We start from the raw sequence: 22801 nt of genomic DNA, 5'->3' as shown, positions 1-22801 counted from the left end.
AATGATTTTAACTAAAGTGGGTTACAGTAATATATATATGCAATCACATTTTAGTCATTTATTTACATTTAGTGTATTTGGTAGCAACATAATTTCACAAAAGGCTTATTCGAATCGGCTTCCTTCTTAACAGATAGTTAATTACAATTTAGCAAAGTTGTTGAGGCCGCATGTTCATTTTACAGCCTGGCCTTGGCTTTCTTTATTTGATCCCTCAGTTCCAGATGTGCAATGGAGGAGAGATGCACCTCATCTGGTCCATCAGCAATGCGTAGAGTCCGCACGTAGGAATACCTGAGGAACAATGTATTAATACTGGTATCAGGAAGGAAATTGGTTTAATGCTCATATGTTGGTGGGGGTGTACACTTACATCTGTGCTAGTGGGAAGTCTCCAGACACACCTGCACCTCCATATACCTGTATAGCACAGTCCACCACCTTACACGCCATCCTGGCTGCTGCTACCTTGATCATAGCAATCTAGGAAGATCAGTAAAAAGTAAGTATGTATAGTATGTTAAAAGAAAATTGGGGGGAAATAATTGTATATGTCAAAAATAAGTCATAGTATAGTATGTTAAAACTAAGTCAAAATATTTTATGTCCAAAAATGCTTAAATTAGTCATAGGATAGCTTGTCTAAAAACAGTCATTATATCAGTCTGTCATGGCAAAATTGGTTAAATAAAATCATAAAAAAGCGTCCCAAAAAAAAGAATATCATTCATAATCAGTCATAGCATAATTTGTTGGAAAAAAAAACGTCAAGTCTTAGTATAGTGTCTAAAAATAAGTCAAAACCTATGTCCCAAAAATACTTAAATCAGTCATAAGATAGCCTTCAAAGGCAGTCATGGCATAATTTGTTGAAAAAAGTCAAGAAAAGTCTTTGGACAGTATAGCGTGTCATAAAGAAAAAGTCATACCATAGTACAGTATGTTGAAAAATAGTCATAAAAAAGTATGTCTAAAAGTCACAGTATAGTATGTAAAAAAAAAAGATAATAGTGTGTGAAAAAAAATATATATAGTCGAGTAGAATGTTGAGAATAAACTTAATCTTAATTGGTAGTGGTAGTTATTTGAAGTATACAGTATATATGTATACCCCGTATGGAACTGGGACATAGCACGGAACTATGTCCAAAATGAATTGACAGTATTACCTGTTTGCGAGCAGCCCGGCTGCCCAGTGTATCCAGGGCATGAGCAGCATGCAGAGTCAGCAGGCGTGTCTGTTCTATCATGAGACGGCAGTCGGCTATCCAGTGAGCAACAACTTCCTGCACACATAACAGATAACACAAGAAAGGAAAGCGTATTTACTCACACTGCATCTAAAAATCTGTCCACAAGGTGTCCCCAGCAGGACAGAGCTTAAAAAAAACTACAGTAGAGTGAACTTAAAGGTAGAGGAATCTCGGGGATCAATGTGCACATACATGTTGGTACAGTTTCTTTCCAAATGTGTGCCTGGAGGCAGCCCGCTGGCAGAGCAGCTCCAGTGCCAACTCTGCCAACCCAACAGCCCTCATACAGTGGTGCAGCCTGCCCGGCCCCAGACGACCCTGGGCAATCTCAAATCCCCTGCCCTCTCCTGAAAACAAATACATAGTGGGACAGAACCCAGAGGCATAACAGAAAGGCTACAAATTGTCACAGAAGGGAAATTATATCTCTGGCGTATTGAGCTCATACGCATTGCTATCAAGCTAGAATTACTTTATTGTCCTAAAAATAAAGGAACATTATATTTCTATGGCTTTATGGGTGAAGTGTGTTTCTAAAAAAGACCTAAAATAAGTGGAAACAGGAACACAGAGCGAGACATTACCCAGAATTATGTTGGAGGCAGGGACACGCACGTTTTCAAAGTGCACTTCAAAGTGGCCACCGTGGATGGCATCTGTGCACAATAACAATGGGAAGAACTGTTTCATCTGCTCAGAAAAGCTCATTTGTCATGTTTGCATGCAAAAAGGAGATTAGTATCCTGGAAAAACAGGGAAATATCGATAGCACATGAAGATGTAGTGACAGACATGATCCTACCATCCTGTCCAAACACGGTGAGTGGTCTGACGAGCTTTACACCTGGTGTGTCCGTAGGGACGAGGATCATACTGTGTGAGCCATGCCTAACGAACAAGTTTAGAACCCACACATTAAAGGAATGATACATTTTAGTTTGATCACACGTTTCTTTCAATCTAACATTCCACAATAACCATTTTGACTATGTTAACTAGGTGCCCATTGCTGGTGAGAGTTTTACTCTCTTTGCAAGCAAGGTTGGGTGTGTATCTTGATACACCTCTGACAAAACAAGGAGACAATGTATTACACATCTTGGGTGTGGTTGTTTCCAGAGTTTCTTTCTCTGTATGTACATCTGCAATTCTTTTAACTGGTGAGAGTTACAGATCAGAGCCAATTACATGTCATCCACATAATTAAATTGTATTTAATTAAACTGTGTGTCAACAATATTAACTTGATTTCTGTCATGTGTGAATAAAACCAAGGCAAGTGACAGGTGTTAAAATGTAAGTGCATGCTGGGAAGTACACCCTGTCCAAAGTCTATTTTCAATATAATAGTGGCACAAAGGGAAGTTCATGGGAAAAATAACCTCTACAAGTAAAGTGCAAAGGTGCATCGTCAAGCATAGGCATTTGAATATAAAACATTTGATATAAAACCAGAGTAGGAACTTAATTGGCAGAAGTGGAATATGCTAACAAAATGAAATAATAAAACCTGTGGTTATAAACATGACATCAGAAGCCAAAACGCTTGCACAAAAGAGGACAAACTATCTTTTTACTCACCAGAAGAAAAAAAACACACCAATGTTCTTCACCACGACTGTTCTACTGACCTGCTGCTAGCATCCTCAGAACCGCTTCTGCACATCACAATGGCCACTTTGCATTGGGGATTACCAGCGCCTGTGGGAATAGTCAGGAAGGCTGTGGTTTATTTGCATTCATTTTTTTTGTTGCTGTCGGATGGTGTAACGAACAATTGGACAGGCAACTTTTCACAGTATCCATGAGTCTGTTGGAAAACAGTGTCGCTGACTGGGAAGAGCCAATCATGGATGGAGCTAGTGACAGATTGATGGCATGAGAACGGCCCCGCTGAGAAAGCCACAGCTTGATTTACATTTCCTGAGTTGAATTCTTTCGCATTGAGCAACGTTTAGATTTTCATTGAGAAGATCTTGTTTGTTGGGGAGAAACAAACAACTTAAACATTGTAAAAAGAAACCCCCGTAGAGAGCAACATCATATGACATCATATAGATCACTTTCACGATGCAACCACGACAAGGTATCATGAACTTCATACAGTGGACATGTAGCGAAGATGTGAAATGTTTGATAACCAGATAGCTCAAGTGCAGAGTCGGGAAGACAAAACGCAGAATCATTTGGAATTTCCCTGGTTGAGAGTCCATTTCTAGAAAAAAGTCTGCAATGTGGCCTTGGGTCCCTAAGGCACAGACTGGGTGAGCGATGGTCTGCCTTCCGGTTTATATTTCAGTCTAAGTGGCAAAACTGTCCCCTAAGGACAGGACATATGGACACCAGACGAGACATCAATAGTCTGAATATTCACAGTATGAGTGAGTGCATGTCTCTCTTCAACAAACAGAATCTGACCGATGTTTATTGCAAGAACTCGGTGTCTGATTGCAGTCATTTTAACAAAAAATGAAACGAGTACACCTGCACTGGTACAAAGCACCAGACATTTACACCTGACTCCACCCAAAAACAACATCAAGGAAAGCAGGATTGGCTCGGGGGCAGGCTGGGTTTTCCTGTGAACCCTTACATAACTCTTGTGGTCCTCGATACGGGGTGAGCCCTGCAACAGTCAAGCCCATACACGTCCTGTCAACACTGGAATGAAAATAAACCTTCCCAGTCAGGTAATCCGTCTTCTTGAAAATGTGACAGCCAAACTTTTTTTTTTCCACATCAGTATGCCATAAAGTAATGCCTCTTTTCTTTGCCAAAAATGTCTCACTTAAAAGAATATTATGGAATTATTTATTGAATTTATATATATATATACACACACATGAAAGGGAGAAAAAGAAAGAGACAGAGATTAAAATCAAGTGAATTGTTTCCGAGAAAGCTGAATTAGGAACAGTATTCATGAGAAAAAAACAACAGGAAACTAAAATACTTGAGGTCCATTCATAAATTTCAAGATAAAAGCATCTAAAAGCGAATTGTTTTGTTTTAGTCACTGAATCTTAGCTCATGTGAGTGAGGTTAGTAAAGGATATACACAACACACTATAACAAACCAATAATAGCTGCATTCCAGGAAACCACAATAAACAATAAGTATTTGTAATTGAAAAATAAAAATATACACCCACATGGGATTTTATTTTCTATTATTTTTTTTAAAACCTTATTTTCCCTCACACAGACATAAACAAAGGGGCACTCCCTGCGAGACATCAGGAGCGAGAGATTAAGTTCACAATTTATCCGAGATTGAAAAACATCTACGGTGCTTTGCACAGTATAGCAAACAAAGAGTAAAAAATAGTTTATCCCTTTATCCTACATCATAACAGTCTTAAAGACACACACACACACACACACATGCACATGCTCACGAGAGCTACGTGATGAAGTGCTCCTAGTGTCAGCGGGGAAGGGAGTGGGGCGGGCTGAGGCAAAGGGATCAGTCACTTCAGTCCTGTGCTGCATACAACTTTTCTCCTCAGGATACTCAACAAATGTTTGTGTGATTAAAGAAGGATTTTTCAACTTTACAAAGCACACAAAAAGGAACAGACACAAGGTAAGAACCTGTTTTCAACCTTACCCTTTTATTTAATATTTTGTCACTTTTTTTTAAATCAACAACAAAACAAGTCAAACTGTCAGAAGAGGAAGAATGTAAAACGTCTTGGACTGTTTTTGTGTATGTGCTGCTGAAAGAGTTGTATTGTATAGTATTGATGGGATGATCTGTATTGTTAATTTGAAGTCAATAAACTAGCTACAAATACATTCACTTATTACACCATGATACACATTTAAAAGCAGTATGCCTTGTTTTCCCAGTCAAAGGTTCACTTTATTGGTAGACTACAGTCAAAGTCCTGCTCAGGATAATTTATGACATTATCATAACCATAGTGAAGTTATGATAACAAGCATTTTGTCTCCTGTTTTATCTGTGTTTGTCTCCTCAGTGTTACTTTTTGTTTCCAGGGTCACAGCACCGTTGTCAGGAGACTGTTGTCCCACTGATTTTGCTTGAATCTTTTTAGATTATTACATTAAAACAATAAAATGCACAATATGTGCTCCAAAAAAGTCACCACAAAAACATAATAACCCCCCCCCCCCCATGAACTGACGGACAGGCTTTTCAATAAACAGAATACCATCAAAACAAACAAAGTTTTCTGTTGCTAATAAAGTTTGTACAAACCAGCAGTAAAACAAGCCTATATTTCCAAATATGATCAATAAAAAACTAAATCATTACTTTTCATCACTACAATTAATGAAACTATTGAATTACTGTATATATCCAAATACACATACTTGGACAATTAACTAGGTTTCCATTTACCTTGCAGATATGAAGTAACTCAAACAACTATTTTTAAAATATAAAAACTGTTCAAGTCCTTATGCCGACCTTCAATCTGAAGCACAGCTGTTGACAGCACTGGGATACTTGACATATTTCAGAATGTTCCATTGAACATCTGTTTGAGTAACTCCTGCTCCTCCCATACGGGAGATAATGACTCATTATATAACAAACCGGGACACTTCATAAAACGGTTGTCATTGTAATTGTAATACTACTTTTTAGTGAGTTGAATACAATTTTAATAAATGATATTAATATCTATGTAAAATGTGAGATGAGAACTTCTAACTCCGTTTGATCATGGTGTTCTTCAAAAGATATTTTCAAAACAACAAGAATTATTTATGTTTGATGAATGACGGTCACCATGTCCACCCACATACACACAGTACTGTATTTATCAGTCCTCAGTAGACACAACATCTGTCTAGAGAAAACCACTGGGGAGGGGACGTTAACAACACAATGATTCTGGATGAAAGTCTCCCTTCAGTGGGATGTCCTGTTGAACCAGCACATACCATATACAGTAAAAGCAACATCCTGGATTTGAATCTGGCAAGAGACCTTAGCTGCACTTGTGTCTCATCCTCATCCCTCGCTCCCCATATTTCCTGACGTTCTTGACTTGTGTCTCACACGGGGGAAATGACATTAATCATTAAAAGAAAGAAAACAAATAGAAAGTGGACATGTGAATCAATGTGTTCATAGATCAGATAAGGTTTACAAGCTGTGAACAGATTGTTCTACATAATGCTTTGTAGATGTTATCAGTTTGCAATGCAGCTTGTACTGGCATGCATTTGGGAAAAGATGACAACTTTATGATGAACACTGATCTTTTTCCTTATTGCTGATTAATAACAAAGGTTTTGTGTAAAGGAGTAGTTAACCAAATGCGGTAATTTCCCGAGTCTGTCGGTCATTTAGTATCCAACTGAATATAAACTAACTTCATTCAAACGGTAATTAGTTGCTTTGTGAGTCTCTTGTCCTCTTTGTTGCCACTGGAGTTATTCAAACCAGCACACAGTTCAGACAGACACGGCTTAAGCCATTAGGGAAACCATGCAGGAGAGACTCCGTTCATGCAGAATAAAGAACTCCATTATCCTGTTTCTGTTTAAAAGCAACTTGTGGTTTACAAATGCATCCTGCTTTTGTTGTGTTAAATTACATGTTGATGCAATGGATTGATTATAGAGCTCATGCATCACAACATTGGCAAGAAAAAAGGGATAAAGTGAATGAATAAAAGACATGCCTCTCTAAATTGTAGTCTAATCTTTGTAATCTTGTCTTTTGTACAGCAAAAAATGGAAGATTTCAATTATGACGATGAGGACTCCAGCTTAAATGACAGTGACAGTTACGATTATGATTACGAACACTCTGTCTGTGACAAGGAGGCAGTACGCGCTTTTGCTGGTGTTTTCCTCCCGGTCATATATGCCCTGACTCTGGTGGTGGGCCTGGCTGGGAATGCCTTGGTGGTGGTGGTGTACGCATCGAAGCTGCGACTACGAACCCTGACAGATGTGTGCATCCTTAACCTCGCCATATCTGACCTGCTGCTCCTCTTCACCCTGCCTTTCTGGGCGGCTGATGCCATCCACGGCTGGAGGTTGGGTTCAGCGGCCTGCAAGCTCACGTCCTTCCTCTACAGTACCAACTTCAGCTGTGGCATGCTGCTGCTGGCGTGTATCAGTGTGGATCGCTATCGCGCTGTAGCCCACAATCCAACAGGCAGGACTGGGACAAGGAGACAGTGGCTTCTGGTGTGTGTGGTGTTGTGGGCCGTAGCCATCTTTCTTGGCCTTCCTGAACTCATCTTCTCCACAGTAAAGCACTCCCATCACGGGATGGCCTGTACAGCTGTATACCCGCACAGCATGGCCCGACCCGGGAAGGCTGCCCTGGAGCTGCTGGAGGTGACCCTTAGATTCGTACTACCTTTCTTGGTCATAGTGGTGTGTTACTGCTGGGTAGGACGGGCGCTGAGCCGGGCAGCTGGGGTGCGGAGAGACCGAAAGTGGCGTGCTCTGCGCGTCCTACTGGCTGTGGTGGCCGTATTCCTGCTCACCCAGCTGCCCTACAACGTGGTCAAGCTGTGCCGGGCAATGGACATCATCTACATCCTTGTGACGGACTGTGACGTCAGCAAGGGCCTGGATCGAGCGCTCCAAGTGACAGAGAGCCTGGCGCTGAGCCACGCCTGCATTAACCCTGTCCTCTATGCCTTCATCGGATCCTCCTTCAGGGGACACGTCCTCAAGGCTGCAAAGCACCTCGGAAAGCGACTTGGGAGACACCCGAGACACGTCAATGAGGAGCCGGCAGTGGAGATTGCACTCAATGCACGCACTCAAACGCAATCCCAGTCTGGTTCAGAAGACGATGACACCAGCACCTTCACTATTTGAGACTCAACACATGCATCTATTTTACTGTAAGCAACTGGAAAAAATTGTATGTCTATATATAAATATATATATATATATATTTACACTCTGTTACTATCATAAGATAGACATCACTAACCGTACATTTTAATTATTAGTGTAATAAATATATATAGTATGTACAGTGAGTTTATATGCACTAAAATGTTAAGAATTTTGTATAAATGATGTGTTTTTTAAATAAAAGGAAGATTTAGATTTTCAGTGACACACATCTACCAACATATGTTGCAATTAAATGCAGCTGAAACTCAAGATGCTCTGAGTACTTCTCTATTTCCTCATGAATAATCCAAATTAACCTTACAGTCTTGAAATCATCTGCATCTCATTTTATCACATCCCCTGACTTTTGGGTTGGGATAAGAGAAAACAGCACTGGCGGCACCTCTCCATGTCATTAAACTAGAAACAAAGCTGCATGTTACTTGGAGGTGCTTTAAGTCTGATATTTTTAATCACCCATCTTTATTTTATTTCAATAATATGAGCTTGGAAGTGAAAATGGTTTGCAATGGTTTGCAGTGGAGTGCATAGTTCTATAATAGCCTTAGTGGTATATACATGCTCTCTCTACACTACTAAAAATGAGACTTTAATCTTTTCCCCTTTGAAATGATTCAATGCCATCATGTAACATTATGCATAAACTAACCCTAATACATTCACTGCATATCAGGTATAGGCTTGGAGTGTGGGAAGGCCATAGTCAAGAGTTAAAGGTGCTTTACGCAAGTTAAGTAGTGCCTGTTTACAATACTGCAACTATGACAAAGAGGGGTTAGCTTAATCTGGCAAAATTCATTGTTTACAATTCTTTCCATACGGAGTACCTGTTAGTCATCCTCTTTCCACTGTAATGGCTTACAGCTTAGATGCGTAAGAGCTGGTAATACCTTCCATTGCCACCACCTTTTTGAGGAGTACTGAGGGTGGGGCGCAGGGGATATTCATGGGGAGATAGCAGGTCAACAGTAGATGTGGTATACATGATCTGAGCTGGGATGAAATCTCAGCACTGTGAGCCAAGGTTTTTCAGTCAAAAATCAGAAAAAATAAAATAAAAAAAATAAAATTGTAAAAGTGTATAGGGGGCTTACTTAGTACAATAAGATTTAAATATATGAAAGCTATTGCCATGCTCACTAATGTCTCATAAGTTGTTTGCCTTTTCTGAGCTGAGATTTAGTGTTAAATTAAAAAAAAAATTTATATCAGTTCTAAATTGATTAAAAATCGTCAAACATCCCTCTAAAATACCACATTAAGACAACCAGACCTTGAGGCACACCATAGAAAATTCCACGTTGTGATTTGGTATCAAAAACTTTTGACATTAGGAGATTTTTGCAAGAATTGCATTTTTTGGCAGTTGGATGGCTTCTGGAAATTGCTCAGAAAACCCCTTGTCGTCAATAAACCTAGGAAAGCCATCGATCCTCTGGATGCCCTCGGCCTCTAGTTTGTGGTCCTAGTTTCATGAGGCTGAGGCTGCTAACCTAGGGGTCACAACAGCTCAATTTATAGAGTTAGGTCAAGTTTCAAGAAATGCTCTCACTAAAATGAAATGGCTAGTTGGCTACTATGGGGGCTAATATTATCACACAATACAATTGGGCTCATTGAATCCACAAGAGTCACAGCTTTCAAGTCATTCCCAATGTATGCAATTCAAAGCTGTTTAGGGATCCCAGTATGCAGAAATATTCAAATAGTCCATTTTAGAATAGGTGAAAAATAACACTCATTGTAAACAACACTGAGAAAAACTTCATGTTTTCTTAATCCCCAAACCACATGGGACTAACATAAAGTGGGTAAAAGGGATTCTCATGGGTAGCCATAGAACTCATTTTCATTCAAATATCTTGAGGTGGGAGGTCAAGGCACCCCTTTGAAAACGGCCATGCCAGTTTTTCCTGACCAAAATGTAGTAACTTCCCGACAAGCTAGCATAACATGATTGGGACCAATGGATTCTTTAAATGCTTAATATATATATATATATATATATATATATATATATATATATATATATATATATATATATATATATACTGTATATAGGGAGAGAGATGTAATATATATAGGGTTTCTCTAAACCTGAGCCTGCTAGAGCCTCTGAAAGACAAAAAATCAGCAGGGCCTGACGGGGGGCCGATGCAAGTCAAGGGGCTGTACATCAGGGTTTTCTTAAACAGTAGTGGTCGAGGAATTTTTGGAAGACATTAGCTGTTTCAACATTAAGTAAAATAATCACATGATTTGGTGTTAAAGTTAACAACCTTAACTTGATGATGACTTGTATGTTGATTCCATTCTGGTAGCAACTACTAATAATGTTAAACACAAACATTGTGCTTATGCTTGCTCTAGCTTGTATGCAAATACAACGCCTATGGCTTGAAAGATGAAAGACTGCATGTCTGGGAATAATTTTAGTACATTATCATGGCCATGGGACAGTCTTATATAGCTTTCACACCACAGAGCTGCCCTCAAACATCTACAGAATAGACCCTTCCATCTAGTTAGTCAGAGTTTGCCACAAAACTTTGAAGAAAAAGGGAAAGCAAGGAAGAAAACAACCTCATTCTGTAGCGTATGTGGATTACAGGCAACATTTTCAAGTAGATAGGTCCATATTTCCAGTAAGTTTAACTAACAAGTTATTAAAAAACGGGTACAATCTAATGCAGGACGAGAAGTGCTGTGTAACGGAATAAAGCAAACAACCCACAGTTGAGTCTTTACTTTCTGTTTCTCTATGGAAAAAGATACTATTCAAAACCACAGATCCTTCTTTAGAATAGGTTGTGGTTGTAATGTTGTGAAAGCCAAAGGCCTTGGACAGCATTTTGGGAAACACCCGCAGTGACATTTTGTTGCTGGCAGCAAACAAAACATTTGATAGCTGGAAAAAACGAGACCACAGCAAATCATTATCCTTACGTAATTTCAATTAACACAACGTTGTCTATTTTTTCTTTTCCTTTTGTTGTAAATGAACCGGATTGGGAGTGTCTGGACACCGCAGAGACACGAAACCCTTCAGTTTCCACTCTTGAATCATATGGTTTCCCACAAAAGCAGCCACAGGTTCCAGTGAGTATAAAATGGCCATTAGCATATTAGCATTCTTTCCTAACAGAGAGATATATTCATGGGCCCGGCAGAAGACATTCTTACAACCCCAGAATTTTTTTTTCACTTCCAAGGAAAAGAGAAACAGAAAGAGACTGTGAAGAAAGTGAAAATCTTGCTCATTCTTGGTAACCATAGCGCCTTTTTTTTTTAAAGACGAGAAGGAATTCCGTGCATATTCAAAAAAAACAACATCAACAGGCCACTGTTTTCCTTTTAACTGGGAGACAAAACCTCAGACCACATCTGTGTCTGAGGAAACATCTGGAGTATCTTGGAGTTCACAGTGATTTAGGAGGAGCAAAAATAAATATCTACAAACACCAATGTGAGTTTTGGATATTAAAGTGATGGCCGCCACTTAAATCTTAAATCAGTAAGGCTTAATTTTACAATGTTGTGGGCTTCATTCATAGAATACTTCTTTATATTTTGTTGTTATGCAATTTTAACAGGATAATATAAACCACGCTTTTCTACATAGCCCATCAGAAGCCAAAGAAACTTAACTGCGCCATAAACAAGAGGAGCAGTGACTCACACATGAGTCACAGATTAATCTGAGCCAGAGAGTCAACACACTATGCATACAGTCAATTCAGTAGAGCCTCAACATTTGCGTTGGCATTATCTTCATCATCTCCTTCACCTTTAATCATTTACAATGACGGATCAATTAGAGCTAAAATATCAATTGGTGATTTCAATCTGTGACCCTTTGCTGGTCCAACCTTTAAAAAGTTGTTCATGTTATATAATGCTTAGTCATCTGCCCCTTTTTATTGTCCACATGCAGTGCTTTGTTACAACATCTTGATTACATATAAAAGCATCCCTTTCTGAGAAAAGCTCTTGGGCGCATAATAACCTTTTCAGATTTACTCTTTTTAAAAGATCAATGTGCTTCACCTAATGATTTAAAGTAGGTCGAACAAAGCAGACATAAAACGACTTCTTATTTTTTATTGAGCTCTAAGCTCTCTAATGGCGTTTCAGTCCTAAATGGACCAGAAAACACTTGGTCTAATAATATGCGTTTTCCCCCTTATATAACCAATGGAAATAGAAATGGACATACCACTGCTCCACCATTTCTTGCCGTGTATGATGTAGTTGTCTTCGTCTCTGCGAAGTGTGCACTCCATGTTGGTTGCATCACTGGAGGCCACATCAGGCTCTGGGGAAGAGACCACAGCTCAGGTTAAAACTCACAATATAAACATTTTTCACCAAATAAAGATAGTAAGCATTGAGACTTGGACTGGAACTGTGAGTTCCATCTTTTCCAAAATCCTGGATTCCAGCTAAAACCACAGACAGAGTGGTTTAAATAAATAGAGTGCACTCACACCATTTCCACATTAAACTCTACAGCAGATGACTCGAGGTCAAAAGTCCCAATTGTTTATCAGTACAAAATGGAGGTTCCTGTTAGTCATCATCCAGTGTAATAAATCCACCAAACTGGTGACAAAAAACATCCCATAACACGACTAATCACCATCTGTTATTTAAAAAAAACACGGGGAGGTTCACACCCACTGTTCTCACAGCTGCAAGAGCACGCTGAGGTTTCCAGGCAGGGTGGAAAGTGAAGGGGAGAAAACAGGGAGAAATTACTCATAGTGGGCCAGTGTTTGTTGCTGTCATGCAGATTTACCAAACTACAGGGTTGGTACCGGTCGTGGCTCATTTACTCTGAGATGAGAACCATCACTGTAACGTTTGGCAAAAACACACAACAAATATTTTGAGGACTCGCAGTACCTTGTGACAGGGCAGAACACTGGTTTTGAAAGATGTTACAGCAACTGTCTCAAGCCTACACATAGTAAAGTATTTCAACTCTTAAATTACATCCCGTACACTTTTATCACTCATATTTCCACTGAGAGAATGTGGTATGTATTCTTTGTTCAGCCTTTTGTGAGGTTCAGTGATCCCTGAAATGAAGTGCATATTTGAAACTCTTCAAGTGATGCAGGGGGACATTGGTCATGGTAATACCTGTCATACAGAAGCAGGAGCGGATCTCTCCTCTGAGCAAAGGCTCCAGCCATTTCCTCTTCTGCTCCTCACTGCCAAACATGTGGAGCACCTCCATATTTCCTGTGTCTGTGGAGAAACATCACATGACACACTGTCCTCCGGGATATTGTGAACTAAATAGTTGAGTTGTTTGTATTTATTTTGTTTAGTTTGTCTTGTTTATTTGTTTCAGGGACCATTTACAAGATTCATTGGTTACATAGTGTAAAAAGATGATTTGTACCAATCGCAATTGTCATGGGCCACGCTAAACCCCAGATGCAGCAATGGTGCCCTTGTAAATTAGAAAGCAAAGGCGCTGTTATCCCAACATTGTTCATCCAGTAAGCCAGACTACCAGGACTAATCATTAATTTATGTAATCTGACATACAAATACATTAAAAAAGGCCAAATTGTGGGATTTTACTTTTTTAAACCCAGTGAACAAACTCAAAAATACAAATATTATGTAAAATATTGTACATACAAAATGAATGATCATGCTGCAAGTATAGCTTGTGACAAAAATGGACCCAATATTGTCCAATGTCTTCTAAATTTTCAGAATTTGACACCATAAAGGATGTGTTACCAGGAGCCTGGCAGTTGAAGACTTCAGGGGCAAAGAGACAGCGTCCAGTTTCCTCTGCAATAAAGGCATAGTCCAACTGACTGAGACCACTGACTGAAGGCAGGAAGAGATTCCACAGCCCTGCCTCCCTGGCTTTCACCTGAACACACAGACAAACATTACTTCATGTTTTTAATAAAGTGTTTGTTTGTGTACATGGAGAGAGGAACCGTGACATGAAAATCATCAAGTAAAATATCGTCTCCATCTTATAACAATTTCCATCTGTCTTTATAATAAGTACAGTAGCAAACACTCCCATATCTAGGGCATTTTCTCATAACAAAACCTAGACAGGCATGAGAAAGTAGACTTTCTCCTCTCTCTGGGTTTTACTGGCACCTACATATACAAGTTCAAGGTTGAGATAATAGCGTCTGCTCTTTGTCTTCTCACAGGAGGATGTAACAGTTTCTCACATGATAGGCAAGCATATGTAGTACACCTGGAAGTCATTCAGCAAAATTCTGCTGTTTAAAACAATAAGCTGTTAGTACATTATTACATTATGTAGTTGTTAAATCATAATGTATTCCACTATAGTGTACATGCATGTGCAAACTGAATAAGTCTTTCAAAGTAGATTTTTATTATGACAAGCAGAGCTCAAGACGTTTTTTGTGTATCTGGATCAGCACATACACAAGAAACTGTAATTTGGGTTGAATTTAAGCTGTAAGTGATGGACTGCAGTGGCTGGCTGACTCAGAAGGGAGGTGCTCTGTTTAGATAAGATTTAAATAAAGCTAGCCCTTGAACACCTCTTGAAGTTGTTATATTCCAACGCTTCTTTTGTTCTTCAACATATGCACTGCAATATATTTGTCTTGGTAAGTTGGATAGGTCTGTGTTGAAAAATAAACCAAATTAAAATAAAAGCTTAAAAATGTTTGTTTTTTTTAAATCCCGACATACCTTTAGACCCTCTATTATTTTAGGGGTGTGCCACCTCTGTGGAGACTGAGTGTGTTTGGAGTAGTAGTCTGCAACTTCCTGGAGAAAAACAATATTTTTAAACAGCATTACCAATATTATTCAATTTCGTTTGACCCTACTCTTACTTCTGCACTCTCTTTATCAGTGAGAACATGTACCATTGAAAAGGAATTCTGGAATATTTCTCAGATTTACAATATGTTAATGTAGTTATTTCAGCAGGTCCTACAGGAAATACAAATATGTTGTTAAATCTATGGCTGTGTTTCACAAAACCACTCTCACATCTTCTGCTCCCACATTGCTGCGCTGCATTAAGATCGTGTCGAAGCCCAGCCAATGGGGATGATTCTGCATGCATATGTAATCAATAGACTACTTGTTCTCTCGCTTGAATTAATTAATCCTGATTGCATGAATGAACTGCTCTGAAAAGTCCTTTCATGTGAAAGTTAAAAGGTCATCTGGGCAAACAAATCTCTCGTCTGTTCCTGGCAGCTCTTGGCACTGACCTCCTGAGCAGGAAGCACGTATTGTCTCATGAAGTCTTTGACCTGCTGCAGAACAGCCTGACCTTTGGCTGTCTGGAGGAACAGACCGTCTGCTGTTGGATCTGTGACAGACCTGGCACGAAGAAACACATCTCACATGTTAAAAAGTCAACAGGGAATACGGGATGTCAAATTCCAACCGTTTCTGACTTAAATTTAGTCAGCAGGTGGAATCAATCAGATTTCTGGTCTACAATAACACAAAACAGATTCTGCATATGAAAGCAGCTTATCTGCTGTCACAGGAAGCCAATGGGTTCCACAATTACAATAACACTAAATTTAGACAATATTCCATTGATAACAATGTTGCTGAATGTCTGGAAAGTGTAATGTTATAGTAAAATGAACCCTAATAAACAATTTAGGATCAGAATTATCATTTACACATTAAAAGATCTAACACAAACACCTAGCATCTTTGAATTATTGAGTCACTGTATTGATACAACAGCCCATGCAAAAACAACCACAGGTCTATTTCTTGCAACTCTAGTAGCCAACCAACCTCTGTGCTAGTTGCAAGGCAAACTTGGCCAAGGGCTCCACACACTGGCCGAACTCGGCTGCATTGGGAGCACTGGCATTGCCCAGCAGGTGGCGTGCATAGACCCCCTGATAGATAAAAATGGGGAATATAGGAGAGTGACAAATATTAGATTAAAAGCTAACCAGATAAATCTATCAATCCATTATGAAACATTCAAATAGGAAAATGGGGTTACAATTGTAGTTGAAATTTGTATATATAGAAAAAGGTACATACCTGGGCAATTCCTGCCAATTTAAAGACAGAAAGCGCCAGGTAGAAATTCAATTGTGGCAGAGCAGATGGGATCCCTCGGCACCGGCAATAAATGGACATCAGGTCACCTACAGTTGGGACACCTGTTCATTTTTTTTCAAGAGACAAGGAGGCAGAAAAGGCACCATGATTAGAGGAGAATATACTATGTCTACACATGTATGTTTAAGGGATATATTGGTACCAATAAATTATCGGTCGATAATGGGGAATTTATATTATTATGTACTGTATTTTTCCAATAATAATATTATAGTATACAATTATATACAGTATGTAGTGGTATGCACCTTTAAAGTTGTCTCGCGATGCCCCCATAAACATGCATTAAGTACACATTGACATGTCTGATTGGACAGATTATGTCAAAGCATTTCATTTTAGTACATAGGCAAAATGCTCTATAAAAGTCAATTGATGTACTTCACTAGAAAAAAGGAATGACCATCTGAAGAGTTTTTGTTGTGTTAACAATAGTGATGTCAGTTAGACTTAGTTAGGTCAGACCTATGGCATATTAAATCATTCATATTTGCTCACTACATCTTAGCCTTTCCTGTTATGCTGCTCATGGTTATTTGTTTGTTACCTTCTATTCCTTTTAAACTGCCCATTGTGCTTATGACGTCCATGCTTATAGGCCAGTAGTGAGGCATAAGGAAGTAGGCTAAGTCTGCCAGCGATTGCCCGGTGGTAGACAGCTCCCAGTCCAATATTGCTATCACACGTGCCTAATGACATCAAACACACGTAACGTATCACAGTCACATTAAACAGATAGGTAAGAGTAATTGTTTGATGTGTTGTACCTCTGTTGGATGGAATATCATGTTCTCCAATCGGAAATCCCCATGGACAAGTGTGACTTCGTTATCATTGGCTGGCAAATTCTTCATCAACCAATCGGACAGTTCAGTCATGGCTGGAATGTCTCTGTGGGCTGCTGCGATGTACTGTTTCGTCCAGGTGGACACCTTAAGGGAAAGCCATATTTGAATCTCACAAATCTTAAGTTCTTTTTTTCCGTGTATACAGTTATTTTGATATATTGAGTACAATGTGCTCACTTGTCTCTTGCAGTAACCTGATCCTTTTCCATACCCTTCGAGGTTCAGTGATGCCAGGTCCAGTGAGTGTAGCTTTGCCAACGCTTCCACTGCAGCCACATACAGAGCTGTTCTCTCTGCTGCACTCACTCCAGGGAGACGAAGATCCCTGAATATACGCCCCTGCTCAATAGGGATGGATGAGCAAGTATATTTTCATAATAAGTATCTTTTCATCTCATGGTAGATGACCATATTATGATAGTAAATTATGTATTTAGAAGCCTGGACATCAATCGGCTATGTCAAGTCAGGGTGTGTCAGCAATCAAACACAAGTGAGTCCAAATGTCATCTTTTATCAAAAATAAAGAGCAAAGGTTAAGCAAAAGACTGCAACAAACTAACCCTGACATGCTCCATTAAGTAGAACTCTGTTCCGATGATTTCCGCATCAGTGCAGTGCAAGAGAGGCTGGGGTACAGGGAAGCCAGCAGAGAACAGGGCCTTCTGCACCCGATACTCCCTGTCCACCTATAAAAAAAATATCACAAAGATCCACCGCTGTATACTTAAACATCACACACTCTGTAAGCCTTATGGAATCAGCCTAACTGTTTTTTCCACAGGTCGCACACTTCTCTAAGTATTCACTACACTGTGTTCTTGGGCAAGACACTGAACCCTGAAACGCTGTGCCATCAGTGTGTGAATGTGCGTCTGAATGGTTAGATTAGACCCTTATGGGCAGGTGGCACCTAGCATGGTGGTAGTAGTGTAAAAGCACTTTGAGTGGATGGAGGACTAGAGAGGTGCTATAGCCTGTAAATTCAAATACATTTACCATTTACTGAATTATTGTTATCTTCACCTGAAGAGTGTTTTTGTCAGTTTCCAACATGAAATTTGTGAACTAACAAGCATGCAATTCAATATGTATTATCTTGGGTTTAAAGGGACCTGTCAGTTTTACCAGTCATTAGGATTTAAGCAGTTCTTTCAAGTAAATTCTGGAAATAAACAACTGCTTCAAATGACAATTCAAACAGCAGTCTTAGAACTGTGTCTCAATTTTCCCTATAAGAATTACACAATTATATACTGCAATTGTTTCCAGGAAATTATTAGAAAATGTGTTTTCTCAAGTTTTGCAATGTAGCAATGTAAATCAGTGAGCGTTGCATCAATATTTGTATGCATTTCTGTCACTGATTCATTTGTGACTGTCTCTTTAACTCCATAGTTAGGGCTAAATATGTCAACACTGCACTCAAACACATCAAATTAAGTCTGTCCCCCTACTGGTGAAGTGACATGGCTTCACGCACAACAGTGCTGCAAACATTCAATAGTGCTTCACGTTATTTATTTGTCAAAACCGTACCTTGTGAGCTCCTGGCAGCAGCTCACCTGGGGGTTTCTTCCTGAGAACATAACTGTGTGAGGGCGTTTGGATGAGGAAGGTTGGGTTTGACTGACCAGCGCTGCGAAGACACGAGAGCTGTTAGCGTGTTATCAGTTAGCTGCGCATGATTTGGACACTGTCAACGTTAGCTTCCAATTGCTCGTTTAATGTTGCCGAGAAGTTGACAAATAAACATCTTACCTGTACTGCCTGGCAGTGAGTGTGTCATTATGTGACACCAGTGACTTGACGGACAGATATCTTTGAAGTCTGTCAACACTGAATTTGTGTTGCTGTCGAACAGGAGTTATCAGCTCCTCCATGTCTCTCTGTTAACGAGTGGATTAATCATTTGTAACTTTTGTGTTGACGGCGGTCGGACCGCCTACGGCTGCACACACCGACGTAATATCCTCAAAAAATATACTTATAGGAATATTTTACAGGAATTCAGCAGCATTAAATACTTAATTGACAGAAACAACTCAACAGCTAACCTATGGTATTTTAAGAGTTGAAATAATACACAAATAATGTGGGAACATTACAGCACTCGTTTCTGCACGGACGTTATTCACCGGAACACACGTTCTGACAGCTGATTCGAGTTGTGAAGACGTGTACTTTCCGTACCGTTTTAGCCGTCTTGATAGTCCATTTGCACCACTACCATCTTCAATATTATATCCAGATTTTGTTCACAGTGTTGAGCGGTATTTGTTTCCGTCATGGCCACCGTAGAGGAGCTGAAGCTGCGGGTGAGAGAGTTGGAGAATGAATTGATAAAGTGTAAGCAGAAGCAGTGTGCCATGGAGGATGCTCAAATCCAGGAGCTCCACAGACCGAAGATTGACAAAATGAGCGCCGAAGTTGTGGATTCCAACCCGTACAGGTGATTTTTGTTTTACTTTATTATCTTGTCTTTTGTCAGAATTGGTCAAGACTGCTCCAGCGCCGAGAGGCGACGCCTTATGACTCACTCATCCCATATGGTGCTACGACTACACAGACTACAAAATAACCTCAGCTGTGTTTTCATTGCAGTCGTCTTATGGCGTTGAAGAGAATGGGCATCGTGGATGATTATGAGGTATTATATTTAAGGGTTGTCTCAGTCTGTCTCATGCAGTAGTTTGTTTTTAATGCTCAATCCGTGATATCAATCAATACCACATCTATATAATATTTTTACACAGACGTAGGTGTATAAAAAATCACATGGGTATCCTTAAGGTTGATTCAATACATATGCAAGAAAATATATATTTGATAGGAATAAATGAGAAATAAATTGTATTTTGTAAGATACTGTTAAGTTCAACATTTTGGTTGAGTTTGGAAAAAAATAATAATAAATGTATGACAGAGAGATGCATGAATTATGGAGAAGGCGTGGGATTAAATGTGTGTAAAGTGTTTACCTCCTAATCATTTTCGGACATCTAAAAAAAAAAGAATCAAGTATTTTTTATTCATGTATCTCATTGTTTTTTAGTTATGTAATATTTTCCGTTTGACCTTTTCCTGTTTTCTTTATTACATGTTTGAGATACAATTTAAATGAAACCAAATATAATTCTTGATGAAATATTTAATTGAATTAAATTACACATATAGATGTCAGCACTAAAAAATAGATTTGGAGCAGTCTGTTTTATATGTACGTATCCAGAGGACACCTGTTGGTGCTCCCCTAATGAAATGATGGTTAACAGGGTCTTTTTTTCCTTTTTTAGCATTGAGAAAGATGAATAATCATCTTCAAATGTGTTAACAGAAAATCCGGACATTCACAGTCGCTGTAGTTGGTGTTGGGGGAGTTGGCAGTGTGACAGCTGAAATGCTCACTAGATGTGGCATTGGTAAGGTAATACAAACATTTTTCTTATTTATTCTACAATGCCTCATACCTGTTCATCTCATTCAGTAGATTGTCTGCCTGCGCTAACCCCAATCTTGTCTATGCTTGCGCTGTCACAGTTACTCCTCTTTGACTATGATAAAGTAGAGCTGGCCAATATGAACAGACTGTTCTTCCAGCCTCACCAGGCAGGCCTCAGTAAAGTGGAAGCTGCAGAACACACGCTCAGGTATATTACTGTTCAAAACCTTACACTTTTCACCCCCAAAATAGAGACATTCAGTTTATTATTGCTTACATGTTACTCATTTTACCCAACAGGAACATCAACCCAGATGTGTCATTTGAGACCCACAACTACAATATCACCACAATGGACAATTTTACACATTTTATGGAGCGCATCAGGTGAGCATTCTAGTTTTACTGATTCTCTCTCCTCAGTCGTTCAGGCCTTTACAACAAATGATTCTGTCTTCTAAGTTATGGAGGGCTGGAAGAAGGGAAGCCAGTGGATTTGATCCTGAGCTGTGTGGACAACTTTGAGGCCAGAATGGCCATCAATACAGTAAGTGCAGCACTGTAACAATGTAACACACTCACAAAGCTGTGGGGACATGTTATACACTGTGGTTTCTACATGTTACTCTTGCAGATTGCATTCATTTTGTCATGTTTTTCACAGGCCTGTAATGAGCTAGGTCAGATCTGGATGGAGTCTGGTGTCAGTGAGAACGCTGTATCGGGACACATCCAGCTCATCATTCCTGGAGAGACGGCGTGCTTTGCTGTATGTCCACACACAAACATCTTTCCTTTACCTTAAACTTTGTTCCGTGTTTCTGTGCTCTAAAAATATAATCACCTCCTACAATACTTGAACAACATTTCCATTTGAGAAAAACAATTGTATTAGTAATACAGTATTATATCCTTTGTTAGTGTGCTCCTCCGCTGGTGGTGGCAGCTAACATTGATGAAAAAACCCTAAAAAGGGAGGGTGTGTGTGCTGCCAGCTTACCAACAACCATGGGTGTAGTCGCAGGCCTGCTGGTGCAAAATGTCCTCAAGTAAGATATCTTCATTTATGGCCAGTGAGAAATTTGTTTGTCTGTTTACAATAAGTTAAATATTGTTGATTATTTTCAGGTATCTGTTGAAGTTTGGAACAGTCAGTTATTATCTTGGCTACAACGCAATGCAGGACTTTTTCCCCTCCATGGCCATGAAACCCAACCCCCAGTGTAATGATCGCTACTGCAAGAGGCAACAGGAAGACTACAAGGTTAATTCTTGCTGTTCGATTCATTGCAACCCAGACTCATATTTGGTGCTGCACCAGTTGGCAAAGCTAACAGTTGTCTATCTATGTGAATATTTCCCTTCAGAAAAAAGAAGAAGAGCGACCAAAGGTTGAAGTTGTACAGCAAGAGGAGGAGGAGGTCGTACACGAGGACAATGAGTGGGGTGAGCAAGAAACAACTATTTCATTCACCGTGTCAGATCTGTAACTGCTTTGATTTGTCATTGTACAACACAGTCTATTGCCTTATAATTGTGCTGTGCAGGTATTGAACTAGTATCAGAGGCGACTGATGTGGAGTTACAGGCTGCATCAGGAACTGTGCCTGACCTCCCAGAAGGCATTACTGTGGCTTATACCATTCCGGCTGAGGTTAGTGTTCTGTAACACAACACAGCTTTGAATGTCATCATATATTCACTGACAGAATGACCTCAATTCAATTCTGATGACACTGTTTGCTCTTGTTTGAACCAGGATACAACAAGTGGGGAGACGGTGGGGGAGACAGAACAGAGCCTTGAAGACTTGATGGCTCAGATGAGAAAGTTGTAGGCAACAATCTAAAAATGTTGTTCAATTACTGTAAGACAAGCCTTTTCTCACGTGTCTATTTCATTGCTTTCGTTGATGACAAGCATCCTTATGAAAAAGCCAACTCATGTCCAATAAATAATTACAGAATTAATTGTTAAAGCTAAATAAAATGCATGAAACTGCTTCTTAAGGACATTTCACACAACACACAGAAAGTGCAAAAGCATTCAAATGTGTAATTTGCTGACATACAATTGTGAGGTGTTTAGGCCTTGGGGGTGGTGCAGTCTCCAATGGTGTGTCTAAACCTAGGATAATATCCCTGTTAGTTCATTAACATGTATCACAATGTGTATTTTCTACGGTTTTGAGTGTCCCTACTTTTAATGTATGGCAAAACATCTGCTGCAACAGATTTAATCATTAAAACACATTTAAG

The 22801-nt window shown here is 39.5% G+C and overlaps 3 protein-coding genes across 3 annotated transcripts; 2 read left to right on the top strand and 1 right to left on the bottom strand.

The window, feature by feature from the left end:
• Positions 1 to 22: 22 nt before the first annotated feature.
• On the bottom strand, positions 23 to 19375 carry acad11 (acyl-CoA dehydrogenase family, member 11). Its single transcript, XM_083935956.1, has 21 exons — positions 19295 to 19375; positions 18863 to 18990; positions 18641 to 18740; positions 17665 to 17790; positions 17279 to 17440; positions 17021 to 17185; positions 16801 to 16942; positions 16173 to 16294; positions 15915 to 16021; positions 15368 to 15479; positions 14835 to 14912; positions 13881 to 14019; positions 13266 to 13373; positions 12337 to 12435; positions 2885 to 2954; positions 2056 to 2141; positions 1838 to 1909; positions 1446 to 1600; positions 1170 to 1286; positions 374 to 483; positions 23 to 294 (listed from the first exon to the last, which is right to left on the bottom strand). The coding sequence occupies exons 2-21, from the start codon at positions 18982 to 18984 to the stop codon at positions 180 to 182; spliced, it is 2307 nt and encodes a 768-aa protein (XP_083792082.1). The 5' UTR covers positions 18985 to 18990; positions 19295 to 19375; the 3' UTR covers positions 23 to 179.
• On the top strand, positions 4710 to 8306 carry ackr4b (atypical chemokine receptor 4b). Its single transcript, XM_083935959.1, has 2 exons — positions 4710 to 4839; positions 6963 to 8306. The coding sequence occupies exon 2, from the start codon at positions 6969 to 6971 to the stop codon at positions 8073 to 8075; it is 1107 nt and encodes a 368-aa protein (XP_083792085.1). The 5' UTR covers positions 4710 to 4839; positions 6963 to 6968; the 3' UTR covers positions 8076 to 8306.
• On the top strand, positions 19273 to 22679 carry uba5 (ubiquitin-like modifier activating enzyme 5). Its single transcript, XM_083935958.1, has 12 exons — positions 19273 to 19553; positions 19706 to 19751; positions 20439 to 20528; positions 20642 to 20751; positions 20844 to 20930; positions 21006 to 21090; positions 21208 to 21312; positions 21465 to 21592; positions 21672 to 21807; positions 21911 to 21989; positions 22091 to 22197; positions 22303 to 22679. The coding sequence occupies exons 1-12, from the start codon at positions 19390 to 19392 to the stop codon at positions 22378 to 22380; spliced, it is 1215 nt and encodes a 404-aa protein (XP_083792084.1). The 5' UTR covers positions 19273 to 19389; the 3' UTR covers positions 22381 to 22679.
• Positions 22680 to 22801: the final 122 nt, after the last annotated feature.

This window comes from Echiichthys vipera, assembly GCF_963691815.1.
Source record: "Echiichthys vipera genome assembly, chromosome: 21".
In the NCBI taxonomy this organism is placed as follows: Eukaryota; Metazoa; Chordata; class Actinopteri; order Perciformes; family Trachinidae; genus Echiichthys; species Echiichthys vipera.
The sequence above is the reverse complement of the archived record's forward strand: the minus strand, read 5'-3'. Positions and strand labels throughout refer to the sequence as shown.